General features: G+C 37.5%; 1 protein-coding gene across 1 annotated transcript in view; it reads right to left on the bottom strand.

Moving 5' to 3' along the window:
* Window positions 1-18,966, bottom strand: part of UNC13C (unc-13 homolog C) — a gene marked incomplete at both ends in the record, with an annotated part of 586,714 nt that overhangs the window by 308,241 nt on the left and 259,507 nt on the right. Inside the window, 2 exons of the mRNA XM_082853041.1 lie at window positions 16,278-16,441; window positions 18,565-18,680. Coding sequence (XP_082709167.1) covers window positions 16,278-16,441; window positions 18,565-18,680 — 280 coding nt within the window. The remainder of the gene's footprint in view (window positions 1-16,277; window positions 16,442-18,564; window positions 18,681-18,966) is intronic.

Raw genomic sequence — 18,966 nt, 5'->3', positions numbered from 1 at the left:
GATTGCTTCACAGGTGAATTTTATCAAACATTTAGAGAAGAGCTAACACCTATCTTTCTGAAACTCTTCCAAAATATAGCAGAGGGAGGAACACTCCCAAACTCATTCTTCGAGGCCACCATCACCCTGATAACCAAAACAAGACAAAGATGTCACAAAGAAAGAAAACTACAGGCCAATATCACTGATGAACATAGATGCAAAAATCTTCAACAAAATACTAGCAAAGAGAATCCAACAGCACATTAAAAGGATCATACACCATGATCAAGTGGGGTTTATCCCAGGAATGCAAGGATTCTTCAATATACGCAAATCTATCAATGTGATAAACCATATTAACAAACTGAAGGAGAAAAACCATATGATCATCTCAATCCATGCAGAAAAAGCTTTCAACAAAATTCAACACCCATTTATCATAAAAACCCTGCAGAAATTAGGCACAGAGGGAACTTTCATCAACATAATAAAGGCCATTTATGACAAACCCACAGCCAGCATCATTCTCAGTGGTGAAAAACTGAAAACATTTCCACTAAGATCAGAAAGAAGACAAGGTTGCCCACTGTCACCACTATTATTGAACATAGTTTTTGAAGTTTTCTTCACAGAGATAAGAGAAGAAAAAGAAATGAAAGGAATCCAAATTGGAAAAGAAGAAGTAAAGCTGTCACTGTTCGCAGATGACATGATACTATACATACAGAATCCTAAAGATGCTACCAGAAAACTACTAGAGCTAATCAATGAATTTGGTAAAGTTGCAGGATACAAAATTAATGCACAGAAGTCTCTAGCATTCCTATACACTAATGATGAAAAATCTGAAAGTGAATTTAAGAAAACACTCCCATTTACCATTGCAACAAGAACAATAAAATATCTAGGAATAAACCTACCTAAGGAGACAAAAGACCTGTATAGAGAAAATTATAAGACACTGATGAAAGAAATGAAAGGTAATACAAATAGATGGAGAGTTATACCATGTTTTTTGATTGGAAGAATCCACACTGTGAAAATGACTCCACTACCCAAAGCAATCTACAGATTCAATGCAATCCTTATGAAAATACCACTGGCATTTTTCACAGAACTAGAACAAAAAATTTCACAATTTGTTTGGAAACACAAAAGATCCCGTATAGCCAAAGCAATGTTGAGAAAGATAAAGGGAGCTGGAGAAATTAACCTCCCTGACTTCAGACTATATTGCAAAGCTACAGTAATCAAGACAGTATGGTACCGGCACAAAAAGAGAAATATAGATTAATGGACCAGGACAGAAACCCCAGAGATAAACCCGTGCTCATATGGTCACCTTATCTTTGATAAAGGAGGCAAGAATATAGACAGCCTCTTCAATAAGTGGTGATGGGAAAACTGGACAGCTACATGTAAAAGTATGAAATTAGAATACTCCCTAAAACCATACACAAAAATAAGCTCAAAATGGATTAAAGACCTAAATGTAAGGCCTGACACTATCAAACTCTTAGAGGAAAACATAGGCATAACACTCTACGACATCAATCACAGCAAGATCCTTTTTGACCCACCTCATAAAGAAATGGAAATAAAAACTAAAATAAACAAAAGGGACCTAATGAAACTTAAAAGCTTTTTCACAGCAAAGGAAACCATAAACAAGACCAAAACACAGCCCTCAGAATGGGAGAAAATATTTGCAAATGAAGCAACTGACAAAGGATTAATCTCCAAAATTTACAAGCAGCTCATGCAGTTCAATATCAAAAAAACAAACAACCCAATCCAAAACTGGGCAGAAGACCTAGACAGACATTTCTCCAAAGAACATATACAGACTGTCAGCAAACACATGAATGAATGCTCAACATCATTAATCATTAGAGAAATGCACATCAAAACTACAGTGAGATATCAACTCACACCAGTCAGAATGGCCATCATGAAAAAACCTACAAACAATAAATGCTGGAGAGGGTGTGGAGAAAAGGGAACCCTCTTGCACTGTTGGTGGGGATGTAAATTTATACAGACACTATGGAGAACAGTATGGAGGTTCCTTAAAAAAACTAAAAATATAAATACCATGCGACCCAGCAATCCCACTACTGGGCATATACCCTGAGAAAACCATAATTCAAAAAGAGTCATGTACCACAATGTTCACTGCAGCTCTATTTACAATAGCGAGGACATGGCAGCATCCTAAGGGTCCATCAACAGATGAATGGATAAAGAAGATGTGGCACATATATACAATGGAATATTACTCAGCCATAAAAAGAAATGAAATTGGTTTATTTGTAGTGAGGAGCATGGATCTAGAGTCTGTCATACAGAGTGAAGTAAGTCAGAAGGAGAAAACAAATACCATATGCTAACACATATATATGGAATCTAAGGGGGAAAAAAAAAGGTCATGCGGAACTTAGGGGCAAAATGGGAATAAAGACACAGACCTCCTAGAGAATGGACCTGAGGATATGGGGAGGGGGATGGGTCAGCTGTGACAAAGTGAGAGAGTGGCATGGATATATATACACTACCAAACGTAAAATAGCTAGTGGGAAGCAGCCGCATAGCACAGGGAGAGCAGCTTGGTGGTTTGTGACCACCTAGAGGGGTGGGATAGGGAGGGTGGGAGGGTGGGAGACGCAAGAGGGAAGAGATATGGGAACGTATGTATATTATAACTGATTCACTTTGTTATAATGCAGAAACTAACACACCCCTGTAAAGTAATTATACTCCAATAAAGACGTTAAAAGAAAAAAAGATTAAAGACCTAAATGTATGGCCAGGCACTATAAAACTCTTCGAGGAAAACATAGGCAGAACACTCCATGACATAAATCACAGCAAGATCCCTTATGACCCAGCTTCTAGAGCAATGGAAATAAAAACAAAGATAAGCAAAATGGGACCTAATGAAACTTAGAAGCTTTTGCACAGCAAAGTAAAACATAAAGGGGACGCGCTGACAACCCTCAGAATGGGAGAAAATGTTTGCAGATGAAGCAACTGACAAAGGATTAATCTCAAAAATTTACAAGCAGTTCATGCAGCTCAATATCAAAAAAACAAACAGCCCAATCAGGGGCTATTCAGAAGGAAGCTGTCACTATTTTATAGCATCATTTTTTTTAGGCAGCAACACTGTCCTTGGCAAAAAAAAAAAAAGTCATTTTCTTTTGTGTGTGTTTTTATTCCTTTCAGTGAGTGCATAGCATTTACAAAAATACACACCAGCAGCAGTCATTACTAAGGGCTATTAATTCTGTACCTAGGCAAACACTCTGCCACCAATAAATGCTAACAAATATGATGCAAATGACCGAACCAATACATACTGCTTAACACAAACTAGCTTATCCTTCAAATGAAGGACAGAAGACCTGGATGGACATTTCTCCAAAGAAGATATACGTACTGCCAACAAACACATGAAAGGATGCTCAACAGCGCTAATGGCTAGAGAGATGCAAATCGAGACTACAATGAGATATCACCTCACACCAATCAGAATGGCCATCATCAAAATATCTACAGACAATGGATCCTGGAGAGGGTGTGGAGAAAGGGGAAACCTCTTGCACTGTTGGTGGGAATGTGAATTGGTACGGCCACTGTTGAGAGCAGTGTGGAGGTTCCTTGGAAAACTAGACCTAAAGCTACCGTGCAACCCAGCAGTGGAACTGCATGTACCTTGAGAAAACCATAATTCAAAAAGAGTCTTGTATCACAATGTTCATTGCAGCTTTATTTACAATAGCCAGGACATGGAAGCAACCTACGTGTCCATCGACAGATGAATGGATAAAGAAGATGTGGCACATATATACAGTGGAATATTACTTAGCCATAAAAAGAAATGAAATTGAGTTATTTGTAGTGAGGTGGATGGACCTAGAGTCTGTTATACAGAGTGAAGTAAGTAGTCAGAAAGAGGAAAACAAATACTGTATGCTAACACATATATATGGAATCTAAAAAAAAAAAAAAAGTTTCTGAAGAACCTAGGGGCAGGACAGGAATAAAGACGCAGACATAGAGAATGGACTTGAGGACAGAGGGAGGGGGAAGGGTAAGCTGGGATAAAGTGAGAAAGTGGCATGGACATATATACACTACCAAATGTAAAATAAATAGCTAGTGGGAAGCAGCTGTGTAGCACAGGGAGATCAGCTCGGCGCTTTGTGTCCACCTAGATGGGTGGCATAGGGAGGGTGAGAGGGAGACACAAGAAAGGAGATATTGGGGTATATGTATAGACATAGCTGATTCACTTTGTTATAAAGCAGAAACTAACACACAATTGTAAAGCAATTATACTCCAATAAAGATGTTACAAAAAAAAAAAAAGAAAGGAAGCAGGTTCATAGCTCTAACAGATACAACGACTAGTGGCTTTAAAGTAAAGTGTATCTCAACAGTTCTGGTTCAAATGTGAATTAGATAAAGATGACCAGTGCCAAAGTATATGTTGTTTGTTAAGCATGCCAATGTAAGAAACAATGACCTAATGCTTTTCTGTTATTTGGTATTATAGAGGCATGACTATAGCCTAACAGAATCTCAAATTTTGTGAGACATCTTGGGCTTCATTTTAAAATAAATGAAAGACTTGTTAAACACTCAGTTAAAATGTATTTGCTTGACAGAAATCACCTCTAGAGGACGATTTAATCCTTAGTGCTTGACATGAAATTCCCCTGATTGTGTTCAGGGGCGAACAGGTGGTCTGTCAGAATATTAAGAATATATATATTTGCATAAACAGATGAAAAACATCTAAAGCTCTAAGAATTCTCACAATGTAAACAGGTTTTTTGCCCGACCTCATGCTAAACATGTGGAATAATGTGCTCCTTTGAAAAAGAGAGCAGACTCTCATTCTTACTGTCACAAATTGGAAAATTGCTTTTATGTTAGATGGATGGTTGAATTTACCATGTGGGAACAGATCCTCCAGGTACTTGAGCAATCACTTGTCCAAACAGGAAAACTGTAATCCTTTTCCTCGAAAACATGAATGCTCCAAAACAAAAGAGAGATTTTTATGGGACAAACAGAACTAATACATTGTGCCCTCATAGCAAATGTTCTCTGGTAAAAAGGAAGAAACATTTACAGGAAGCAGGAGGTACCTTGGAGGACTGGAAGGTTCAGTATTAATGTTCAGTTTATTTACTAGCAGAATAGATTCAGGCTCCTGCTTAGGAGGAGAAATACACAAGAGGAAACTTTAATAATGTACATCCAGACTCTATGGCTTAATACATACGTCCCCTTTATTTATTTGTGCTCCAAATCTATCTTCAAAGAAATGGGAGTATGCTTGAAAGAAACCAAGCAATCTCTAACAAAGGAGCAAGATTATGAAGTTACCTGGGGATCTGGCTAAGCATAAGGGGACTTTAAATATCAAAAGAAACTGTGATTTGATTCCTTTTCCTGATCCAATGTTGTCTAGGGAAGTCTAAAAAATTAAACAGTTTTGTGCTTTCCCAAACTTTTAAGTATCCACACTATATAGAGAGGACATTTGTTTCTTCCTTGAAGCTGAGTTTCTTAATTTTGTGTTTTTTAAAATAAGAGGGGATACTTCTGAGATAGGCTTGATAAATCTAGGTCTGTTTTATTGCTGTTTGGTTGGTTTTCTGGTTATGTTTCTTGATCCCCTCCAGCAAGGTTTCAAAACAACAGAAAATTACCGATTCAATAGGCAACAAGTTTAAATTCAAAGATAAGTTGGTTATTCATCAAGTCTTTTTTGTTGTGGCTGCATTATTCATTGGCCAACAATAGTTTAGGACTCAAGTTACAAACGTATCATGTGGAAAATACGATCAAAATCATCTCTGAAAGTTATGTTTCAAAACCTGACAAAAGAATGCCAGTACTCTGAAATTTCTCCAGATTACAAGAAATGAGCACTCAATACAGTATGCTCTAAAACACTTAAATGCAACATAATTGGCAGAATAGATACCTACGCCAGCTTAATTAAACATTCAAGTTCCACTTTGCTTGTTTTTGGCAACTGAAAATTTCTGACATGAAGGAATATGCCAGGAGAGGTTAATAAATGTAATTCTGAGAAACAATTTCTACTTCTCATACATTCAATTACAAATATGTTCTGCTTTTCTATCATGCACCCAGAACTTCTTACAAAGCACTAATAAAAGATGTGTAACTCCTTCATTCAAGATTTCAATTTGTAAATCTTTGAATAGAATTCAAGTGCCCCTCTAAGGGACTCCAGTCTCTTTATCTCTCTTAAGCATGATTATATTGATATATATGCAATTATGATAGCTACACACTGATATAAAATGAGTACATATGTATTTTCCTATTAAAATAATTTCATCAACTAATGATCACTAATGAATAGTAAATGAAAAGATTATATCTATGTTGGTAGCAAATTTTTTTAGGAGTTATCAGATTGTCAAACAACAGGATTTTAAAAAAAAATATCCTGGTGAGATGATAATTTTTGTGCCATAAAAGCAAAAATTGCACTGGACAAAATTAAATAGGAAAGCAACATTTTATTCAAGGCTATGCAATAGGGAAGAGAAACCAGAACTTAGTCTGAACTTAACTTCACTGAAATAAAAAATGAGAACTTTTTGTTTGTTTGTTTTTTTCCTGCTATGCGGGCCTCTCACTGTTGTGGCCTCTCCCGTTGCGGAGCACAGGCTCCGGACGCGCAGGCTCAGCGGCCATGGCTCACGGGTCCAGCCACTCTGTGGCATGTGGGATCTTCCCGGACCGGGGCACGAACCCGTGTCCCCTGCATCAGCAGGCAGACTCTCAACTGCACCACCAGGGAAGCCCGAGAAAGTTTTTAAGAGCTGAGGTGGATTGATGGAGGGGAGAGTTTCTAAGAGCTGGAGTGGGGGGAATCCCAGTCATGTGTGTTTTCTAACTGGCCTTACCCAAAGCAACAATAAACTTTCTCTCACCCTCATGACAGGAGGTAGCAGTACAACTTGGAGTAAGGCAGCTACCCAAGTTACGATCCTACGCTCCCACAAAGACTGAGAAACAAGAACTATCTTCCTTGATGAGGACATTTGAAAGGGATGTCTCCCAGGTCCTTGAGAAAGCTGGTCCTGGGCTGAAAAACTGGCAAGAGGCTTTAAAAATTTTTATATCTCAAAAGGACAGCGAAAAAATATAGTAAGTTTTCTAAAATAAATGCTCTGAGGAAAGTGAAGGTAGGGCCCTCTGAGGTTAGACTTTCTGGATTCTTTAAGGGCCAAGGTGAGGGGGAGGCCTGGGGCCTAGAGGCAGAAAGAAGCCTGTCTAAAGTTTTGTCAAGCTGAGGGAAATGTCAAGGCCATCTTGATGAGTACTCAGTGCTAATAGAAACATTTAATAAATAAAAATATCAAATCAAATGTGTAACCAGCAGTAGAGGTAATGTGCCTCATTTTGTTACTGTCAAAGTGCAATTACCAATTTATCCCACGAAAAGCAGGCATTCTTTTTCCTTATGTTTATCTACCTTGCTCTCACTCTTTAGACAAGCAGTTGGCAATCTAAACTCCACAGCCAAACTCAGCCCATAGATTTTGTTTTTAAAACAGAGTTTTATCAGAGCACAGCCATGCTATTTTGTTTACTTAGTATCTACAGCTGCTTATGCACTAGGAATGTAGAACTGAGTGGCTGTGACAGACACTATAGGACCCACAAAGCTGAAAATACTCTCTGGCCTTTACAAAAAAAAAAAATGCTGACCTCTGCTTCAGACAATTTTCAATGTGAGTAGGGGCTTTGTCCCACTGACTTATAAGTATGATGGGATCCAAATTCACCTGCAAGTCACTGGATACCAAAAAGCATCCAAAAATATTTTTTATTGTTATTGTTTACTTAAGTTAAAAACGTAATAGAAAAATGAAAGTAATAAGTTGAAGGATCTATGATTCTTCTCTTTTAAACTACCATACATTTACCATTTTTTTCTGTATTAACATGGTTGTGTTTCTCAGAATATCAGAAACACGGCGATGAAGAAATCCAACATCAGCTCACAGAGATAATTTGGAATAAATTTAACTTGATCTTTTCTTTTAGTGGGATTCTTTCCCGAAGATTTTTTTGTTTTTGTGGGTTTTTTTAAACATAGTTCTCTTGGCAGTACAGTTCATTTACTTTAGACTATTAAATCATAGTTACATTTTAATTGTAATCAAATTTTATACTAGTTGCTCTGATGAGTTCTTACAGCCATTGACATAGGACAGAGCAGACAGCTGTCACAGACTTCATCATGGCTGCCCAGCTTCAAAATAGGTTGCCTCAAAAGGAATGAGCTCCCAGAGATCAGATGAAGATGGTGGAGGAGTAGGATATGGCGCTCACCTTCTCCCACAAATACATCAAAAATACATCTACACGTGGAACAATTCTCACAGAACATCTACTGAATGCTGGCAGAACACCTCAGACTCCCAAAAGGGCAAGAAAATCTCCACATAACTGGGTAGAACAAAAGAAAAAAGGAAAAAAAAAAAGAGAGAAAAAGGAGTCAGGACGGGCCCTGCACCCCAGAGAGGAAGCCGTGAAAGAGGGAAGGTTTGCGTACCCTGGGAAGTCCCCTTACTTGCAGGACAATCAGCCAGGACAGAGGGGGAGCTTTGGAGCCTCAGAGCAGAGCACAGTAACTGGTTTATGGAGGGCAAAGCAGAGAGAAACCTGCACAGATGGTAGGTGCCGCTGCCCTGCACTCCCCAGCCTGAGATGCTCATCTGCTGGGGCTGGCAGGGTCTGAGTGCTGAGGCTTGGGTTTTGGAGGTCAGGCCCTGGGTGAGGACTGTGGTTGGCTTTGTGGAGACAGCTTGAGGGGGCTAGGGTGTGGTGTGACACAACTGAGGGAGTATGGGAAGAAGTCTGGGCCTGCCAGAGAGGCAAGGCACCATTGTCTGGGGGCACATGAGGAGAGGGGCAGGACCAAAATAGGAGCTTCCTTCTCCAGGAGAGTGCTCTCAGGTGGCAGGGCACTGCCTACACGAGCTCCAGGGGCAAGCGTGAGACATGGCTGCCATTTCAGACTAAAGAGGCGGGCGCGGACCACAGCTGCTGCCGAGGATCCCATGATTGGGCACCAACCGCTGCCCCCACCTTCCTGAGAGTGCACACAGGCCATGCACCTGCACACCCCCTATCAAGGGGATAACGGCCAGCACACACTGAGGAAAGACATGGCAAGCATCCAAACCAAAAACAGCCCCTAAGTCAAAAAATATTAAATCCACACAAGCTATGCAGTGATGCTCCCAAATATAAATAGCCCTCCAAGACTACAGTAGATAATTGTTCTCTTAAACTCAGAGTAAGAGAAATATAAGCAAAATGAAGAAGCAAAGGAATGATTCCCACTTAAAAGACCAAGAGAATTCCCCTGAAAGAGCAAACAATGAAACAGACTTCTTCAGTCTAATAGACACAGAGTCCAAAAAGGAAGTAATGAAAATACTGAAGGAATTAAGAAAGGCTATTGACAGAAATGCAGATTGCTGTAAAAAGGAACTAGAAACTATAAAGAGGAGCCAATAAAAATTAGAAAGTTCATTTGCCAAGATGAAAGCTGAGCTAAAGGCAATGAATAGCAGAATGAATAATGCAGAAGAAGAAATAAGTGATCTGGGAGATAAAATAATGAAAATGAGCCAATCAAAACAGCACATTGAAAACCAAATTTAAAAAAATGAAAGCAATATAGGAGACCTATGGGATAATATAAAGCATGCCAATCTATGTATAATAGGGATTCCAGAGGAGAAGAAAGAGGAAAAAGGACTGAAAATGTATTTGAAGAAATTATGGCTGAAAACTTCCCAAACCTAAATAAGGAAACAGATATCCAGATATAGGAAGCATAGAGGGTCCCAAACAAGATGAACCCAAACAGACCTACACCAAGACATATTATAATAAAAATGGTAAAGTTAAAGATGAAGAGAGGATTCTAAAGGCAGCAAGATAAAAACGAAGTGTTAATTACAAGGGAACCCACATAAGGCTATCAGCTGATTTCTCTACAGAAACTCTATAGGCTAGAAGGGAGTGGCAAAATATACTCAAAGTCTTGAAAGAGAAAAATCTGCAACCTAGAATACTATACCAAGCAAGATTATCATTTAAAATAGGAGAAATAAAGAATTTCTAAGACAAGCAGAAACTAAAAGAATACAGGAATACTAAACCTACCTTAAAAGAAATGTTGAAAGTTCTTCTCTAAATTGAAAAGAAACAAGCAGATATAGGAAGGAGGAAATCACACTTGGAAAGTAAATCACTTAAATTAGCCAGTATACAGACGATTAAAGAAAAAAAATTAAAACTACTGTGAAAGCAATGATAAACACATGGAACAGCAAAAGGATAAACATGAAGATGTAAAAAAGAACATCAAAATCATAAAATGTGTGGAAGGAGAGTAATAAAATGGAAAATGTAGATTTTTTTTTTTAAGAATGTGCATGTAGATTCTTTTATTTGGAATGTGTTTGAGCCTATATGACTATCGGTCTAAAGCAAGCAGATATAGAAAGGGGTTAACATACTTGAAAAACAGGGCAGCCACAAATCAAAAACATAAAATAGATTCACAAAACCCCAAAAGAACACAAGCATAAAATAAAAGGAAATCATCAAACCACAGAAGGAAAACAAAGGAACAAAGAAGAAACACAGAATCAACTGGAAAACAAGGTTTAAAATGGCAATAAATACATATGTATCAATAATTATCTTAAATGTCAACAGGCTGAATGCTTCAATTAAAAGATATGGAGTGGCAGACTGGATAAAAAAACAAGAGCCTACAATATGCTGCCTACAAGAGACCCACCTTAGAGCAAAGGACACACATAGATTGAAAGTGAGGGGATGGAAAAAGATATTTCATGCAGATAGAAATGACAAGAAAGCAGGAGTTGCAATATTCTTATCAGACTTTAAAACACAGGCCATAAAGAAAGATAAAGAAGGACACTATATAATGGTAAAAGGATCAATACAAGAAGAAGATTTTACACTCATCAATGTACATACACCTAATATAGGAGCACCCAGATACATAAAACAAATACTTTGAGAGTCCGCCTGCCGATGCAGGGGACACGGGTTCATGCCCCGGTCTGGGAAGATCCCACGTGCCACAGAGCGGTTAGGCCCGTGAGCCATGGCTGCTAAGCCTGCGCATCCGGAGCCTGTGCTCCGCAACGGGAGAGGCCACAACAGTGAGAGGCCCGCGTACTGCAAAAAGACAAAACAAAAATCAAAACAAAAAAACCCCAAATACTAACAGACATAAAGGGAAAAATTGATGGGAATACAACAATAGTAGGAGATGTTAACACCCCAGTCACATCAGTGAACAGATCTAGACAGAAAATCAATGAGGCAACAGGATCCTAAATGATACAATAGAACAGTTAGTCTTAATTGATATTTTCAGGACATTACATTAAAAAAATACATATTCTTTTCAAGAGCACATGGAACATTCTCTAGAATTAACCATGTACTAGGGCACAAAACTAACCTCAAAAAAGTTAAGAGTACAGAAATTATTTCAAGCATCTTCCATGACCACAATGGCCTGAAACTAGAAAATCAACCATGGGAAAAGAAATGAGAAAAAAACGATCAAATGGAGAGTAAACAACATGCTACTAAAAACCACTGGGTCAACTAGGAAATCAAAAAGGAAATTAAAAAGTACCTTGAGACAAATGACAATGAAAACACAACTACACAAAATCTACGGGATGCAGCAAAAGCAGTTTTTAGAGGGAAGTCCATAGTGATACATGTCTTCCTCAAAAAACAACAAAAATCTCAAACAAACAAGCTAACCCACCATCTAAAAGAATTAGAAAAAAAAGAACAGACAAAACCTAATGTCATCAGAAGGAAGGAAATAATAAAAATCAGGGTAGAAATAAATAAAATAGGGATTAAAAAATAGGAAAAAAATCAATTAAACCAAAAGCTGGTTCTTTGAAATGGTAAAAAAAATGACAAACCTCTGGCCAGGATAATCAAGAAGAGAAGAGAGAGAACCCAAATAAACAAAATAAGAAATGAAAAGAAGAGATCTCAACTGATACTGCAGAAATACAAAAAATCATAAGAGAATACTATGATCAATTATATGCCAACAAATTTGACAACCTAGAAGAAACGGACAACTTCCTAGAAACATACAGCCCACCAAAATTGAATCAAGAAGAAATAGATAATCTGAACAAATGGATCACTAGAAATAAATTAGAATGTGTAATTAAAACAAAACAAAACAAACTCCCTACAAACAAAAGTCCAGGACCAGATGGCTTCACAGGAGAATTCTACCTACCACACATACAAAGAACTTATTCCAATCCTCCCTTAAACTCTTCCAAAAGATTGAAGAGGAGGGACCACTCTCAAAGACATTTTATGAAGCCACCATCACACTGATACCAAAACCAGACAAAGATACCACCAGAAAGGAAAATTACAGGCCAATATCTTTGATGACTATAGATGCAAAAATTCTCAACAAAATATTAGTAAATCAAGTCCAACAACACATAAAAAAGATCATACACCATGACCAAGTGGGATTCACCCCAAGTTCACAAGGATGGTTCAACATATGCAAATTAATCAATGTAATATACCACATTAGCAAAAGAAAAGTCAAAAACAACATGATCATCTCAATAGATGCAGAAAAATCATTTGACAAAATTCAATATCTATTCATGGTAAAAACTCTTACAAAAGTGGGTATAGAGGGAACATATCTCAACATAAAAAAAACTATTTATGACAAACCCACAACCAATATAACACTCAATGGTGAAAAGCTGAAAGCCATCCTGCTAAAATCTGGGACAAGCCAAGGATGCCCACTCTCACCACTTCTATTCAATGTAGTATTGGAAGTCATAGTCACAGCAATCAGACAAGAAAAAGAAATAAAAGGTATCCAAATTGGAAGGGAAGAGGTAAAATTGTCACTATATGCAGATGACATGATACTATATATAGAAAACCCTAATGATTCCACACAAAAACTACTAGATCTAATATATGAATTCAGCAACGTGGCAGGATACAAGAGTAACATTCAGAAATCAGTTGCATTTTTTTTACACTAACAATGAAATATCAGAAAGGGAATGTAAAAAAAATAACTTTTAAAATCGCATCAAAAAAATAAAATGCCTAGGAATAAATCCTGACCAAGGAGGTGAAAGACTTGTATGCTGAGAATATTAAAACATTAATAAAGGAAATAAAAGAGGATTCAAAGAAATGGAAGGATATCCCATGCTCTTGGATTGGAAGAATTAATATTGTTAAAATGGCAATACTACCCAAAGCAATCTACAGATTTAATGTGATCCCTATCAATATACCCATGATATTTTTCACAGGAGTAGAACAAATAATCCAAAAATTTATATGGAACTATAAAAGACCCAGAATTTCCAAAAGAAATCCTGAGGAAAAATAACAAAGCAGGAGGCATAACTCTCCCAGACTTCAGACAATACTACAAAGCTACAGTAATCAAAACAGTGTGCTATTGGTACAAAAATGGATAATGGGGGAAAACAGATCAATGGGGGAAAAAATGGAGAGCCCAGAAATAAACCCACACACCTATGGCCAATTTATCTTCAACAAAGGAGGCAAGAATATAAAATGGGAAAAAGACAGTCTCTTCAGCAACTGGTGCTGGGAAAGTTGGACAGATGCATGTAAATCAATGAAGTTAGAACACACCCTCACACCATGCTCAAAAATAAACTCAAAATGGCTTAAAGACTTATTTAACATAAGACATGACATGATGAACTCCTATAAGAGAGCACAGGCAAAACATTCTCTGACATAAATCATACCATATTTTCATAAGTCAGTCTCCCAAGGCAATAGAAATAAAACCAAAAATAAACAAATTGGACCTAATCAAACTTACAAGCTTTTATGCAGCAAAGGAAACCATACAAAAAAACCAAAAAGACAACCCATGGAATGGGAGAAAATATTTGCAAATGATGCGATCAACAAGGGCTTAATCTCCAAAATACACAACACATATTGTATGCAGCTCATACAACACAACAACAAAAAAACAAACAACCCAATTGAAAAATGGGCGGAAGACCTTAATAGACATTTCTCCAAAGGAGACATACAGATGGCCAATAGGCACATGAAAAGATGCTCAACATCACTAATTATTAGAGAAATGCAAATCAAAGCTACAATGAGGTACCACCTCACACCAGTCAGAATGGCCATCATTAAAAAGTTTACAAATAACAAATGCTGGAGAGAGTATGGAGAAAAGGGGATGTTCCTATACTGTTGGTGGGAATGTAAGTTGGTGCAGCCACTGTGGAAAACAGCATGGAAGTTCCTCAGAAAACTAAAATTAGAACTACCATATGATCCAGCAATCCCATTCCTGGGCATATACCCAGACAAAACTACAATTCAAAAAGATACAAGCACCCCTATGTTCATAGCAGCGATGTTCACAATAGCCAAGACATGAAAACAACCTAAACGTCCACTGACAGATGAATGGATAAAGAAGATATAGTATGTACATACAATGGAATACTAAAAAAGAATGAAATAATGCCATTTTCAGCAACATGGATGTAACTAGAGATTATAATACTAAGTCAGAAAGAGAAAGACAAATACCATATAGTATCACTTATATGTGGAATCTAAAATATGGCACAAAAGAACCTACCTACAAAACAGAAACAGACTCACAGACATACAGAACAGACTTGTGGTTGCCAAGGGGGAGTGGGAAAGGGAGAGGGGTCAACTGGGAGTCTGGGGTTAGTAGATGCCAACTATTACATTTAGAATGGATAAACAGCAAGGTCCTACTGTATAGCACAGAGAACTACATCCAATCTCCTGGGATAAACCATAATGGAAAAGAAGATAAAAAAGAATGGATATATGTGTATAACTGAATCACTTTGCTATACAGCAGAAATTAGCACAACATTGTAAATCAACTATACTTCAATTAAAAGAAAAAGGAGTGAGTTCCCTGTTACTGCAGGTGAGCAAACAAAGGGATGATAACAACTAGTGAGGGATGCAAAAACAGGGTTTCCTGATTCAGAGGGAGTTTCAACTGGGTGACCTCTAAGTTCCTCTTCATACCTAAGAATCTGTAAGCCTTTGTTATTTAGCATGAGGACAATTCTGTAAACTGAAAAAGCATACACTATCAGAAAATTTTTAAAAATCATTCTTACATATGATGTTCTAGAAATATGACTGTTGATTAAATTCTCTGAGCAATAAACCTTGAAGATTTTGGTCTAATATACCCATCAAGTTGGCTGAAAATGATTGACTATCTGGGCCAGCATCTATTCTGTTCACATGAAAATATGATTTGATCTCTAATATGAAAAAATAGTCTTAATATATGTACATAGTTTACATATTATACATGGTTTATCTCTGAACAGAATGCACTTATAAACTTAGACCAGGTTTCAAAAGATAAACTCTGGACAAGTAATATAACCCCATTCTAAATCCTTACTGAAACTCCTCAGTAAGGGGTGTGTTTCTGTATGGCTCACTTCTACAGGATCACATTTACTGTAGTGTTTGGGTTCTACGGGTGGTCAATAAATCTTGGTTTCGCCAAAGTAGCAGCACTGAGATAAATATAGGAAGGAAGGATATAGTCTAAAGTTACGGTCAACACCATAAGGACTCTAGATGTGTCTCTGATGCTAACAGGCTCTGTAACCTTGGACGACTCACTTTAATCATCAGGCTTTAGTTTTCTCAGATATCAAGTAAGGCACTGGTTCTCTAACTTCAGAGTGTACGAGAATCACGTGTTGGGAATATTAAAACACAGATCGCTGGGCCTCCCCTTTAGAGTTTCTGACTCAATAGGTCTGAAGTAAGGTAGAAATTTCACATTTCTAAGTTCCCAGGTGCTGCTAATGCTGCTAGTCAAAGAACAGCACATGGGAATGGAATAAGAATTGGGAAGATGATGGTAGTGAGTTACCAAATCCTTAATACTTTATAGCTGTAATAGAGAAAGTAGCCAGCATACAATCAATTACATCCAAAATGTAACTGTCTTTTTAATCAAAATTTCATTTGATTTAGAAGAAGGGAAATGAACACTCTTTCTATTCCCCCTTTGGATTTCAACAGAGATTTTGATAATGTAAATGTTCTATAATACTTACGTCATAGCTTGATAAATGGATTCAATCCCGTAACGCATGGCAAATTCATCGACTATTTCTTGGGAGGCATCATCAAAGAAAACCTTCCAGGCTTCATCCCCTTTGACCTCTGGGATTTTCACTCCACCATTAGATTTCACTTCAGTCAAGTAATGGAACAAATTCTAAAAGTAAGTGGTTTTCAAATGTTCAGTTTTCTCAGACTAGGCCAGATATATTTAACTGTAACTTTCAGTAAATTATACTTATAATTGCATGTAATGTTTCATCAGCATCTATAAATAATAGAAATGTCTCAGATTTTCATTCTAACGTACCTCATCTTTATACAAATTCTGATTTTATGTCTAAGTTTATACGGAATCAATGATTTAAGTGTTTCAGACATACCAAATCATTTTAGAAGGAAGTAAATGTTTTTTCATGTAAACATTTCTACATTCTGGAACATCTTTTGCATTCATGGGCTCTGAGTAAATTATAAAGCTCTGGACGAATAATGTGTCTGGGCTATGTTAATACACCATCTAGGCATGCAAATAATACTAAAGGACTTTGGCTGCAAAATGGTATGAGTCATGACAATGAATTCAGGTTGAAAATAAATATCTTTAGAACTTTAAAATGAAAAAAATCACTACAAAGAATTCCTTTCTGCTTCGAAGAAGTTGAGAAACTGCTGCATGGATGCAGCCTGGGTCACTGAAGGACCCTGTCTTGGATTTCATTTCTTTTTGTGTCTTGGACCAACAGAAGACTCTGAAAAACAAAGCATGATGCTGTTCCTGGGATGCTAAATCTCTACCCGCATTTTAAGGCCAGTGTTGGCTCCCCATCCTGCCAGTTCAAGGGATTTATTGGTATTGGTCTAAAAACTGAACCACCTTTCTTGACGGATTATCACTGGCTATACTGGAGTCAGGACATTAAGGCTTGGTTCTCTATCTAATGACTGTATAATGTGTAAATGACTTAAATATTGTTCCTCATGTCCTTCTTTCGTAAAATGGAGGTGAAAATAATTACATATATACATTTTCATAGATATATTTAGGAAAAATCATGTACAAAGGCAAAGATTCTCCCAGCTATCTTTTTCTTTCTTAGGAAGGTACTTCCTCTGTACCCTTTGAACGTGGGAAAAGGCATATTCCTCAGCTTCACTTCATATTTTCTGATACACGGGATGTGTCATTTGGATCAGGGAAAAGCTCTGGTGACATGTCTAACCAAGCTCTCAGTTGCAAAGCATCCAATAATAAAAGCCCAAGATTATGTGTCTGTGCATTTACACTGAGGCGCAAACGGGAACTGATGAATCTGCCCTTTTGACTCAAACTGGGTGGTCTCTACCTCTCTCTAAGCCAACCAGGCTCCTTCTATTGGGCAGTATATTCTCTACTATCCATGGATGGAAAACTACATTCTGATACTCGCCACCCAGATGTGTTTGTGCAGAGGGTAGTTAAAATGGAGGAGGCTTCAGTATGTATAAAGCCCTCTGTTGTACTCAGAAAAAGAAAGACAAAATTACTGCTAATTACATTAGCTCTCCAAAGCCATTGCTACAACGTCAGAATTTTTATATTTAATAGATAATACTAATTAAATCTTCAACAAAATCTGAACACTTACTCAGAATTCTCAAAAACTATCATGATTTGGATCCTCTCCTCCATTATTAAAGTACTATATATTTACAATGCTTCCAAAATATCATGACTTATTTCTTCAGTGAATGCTTTCTAATATTCTTCTTCCTCCCTGGAAGAACGGTAATTTAATTTGGTCTACTTGTTCATTATCACCTTATTGCCTCATTTATTAAAACCTGCCTCGTATGTTTGTTCTAAATCTCATTCAAAGACAACCAGCTCGGGCTTCCCTGGTGGCGCAGTGGTTGAGAGTCCACCTGCCGATGCAGGGGACACGGGTTCATGCCCTGGTCCGGGAAGATCCCACATGCCGCGCAGTGGCTGGGCCCGAGAGCCATGGCCGCTGAGCCTGCGCGTCCGGAGCCTGTGCTCCGCAACGGGAGAGGCCACAGCAGTGAGAGGCCCGCGTACCGCAAGAAATAAAAAAAGACAGCCAGCTCTCTCTTCAGGGGGTAATACATAGGCTATGTGATACCCTAGCGCATCACTTGCTATAGTACAGAGTAAGAACTTCACGGACAATTTTACAAACCTCATTCAATTCTATTTTTAAAACGAATATTGTGTTGCATGATCCATAAACAATACAATCTTTCCTAGGTTTTGTTATTAATACAATTCAATTTACTTACCTCATGTAAACATGTATATTGTAAATGATACGGAGCAACCTTCTCCTCTCCTTTTATTTCCACATTGATTTTCAATCGAATGGCCCCAGACACAGCTGATTTATCTGTCCGTTTCTCTGATAAAGCAAAAAATAACTGGTCAGTGATTTTTGACATCATGTTTCTTATACAAGTTCTCCAAAGCTTTAAAAAAGGGCTTATATTGCTAAAAGCCATTTTTCTAGATCAGGTTTGATTAACCATAATGATTCTGCTAAATACAATTTAAAATAATGTGCCTAGTATGTCGCTGGGATTGTCAAACTGTGATATAAATATTTCAAATAGAAAAGCTCAATCAGAAGACCCTACCATTCTGATAGAAATTTCTGTGTACTAGATCAGTTTATACAATGAAATTAA

Source organism: Leucopleurus acutus, assembly GCF_964270905.1.
Source record: "Leucopleurus acutus genome assembly, chromosome: 1".
In the NCBI taxonomy this organism is placed as follows: Eukaryota; Metazoa; Chordata; class Mammalia; order Artiodactyla; family Delphinidae; genus Leucopleurus; species Leucopleurus acutus.
Note: the sequence above shows the minus strand (reverse complement) of the source record. Positions and strands in the feature narration are given on the sequence as shown.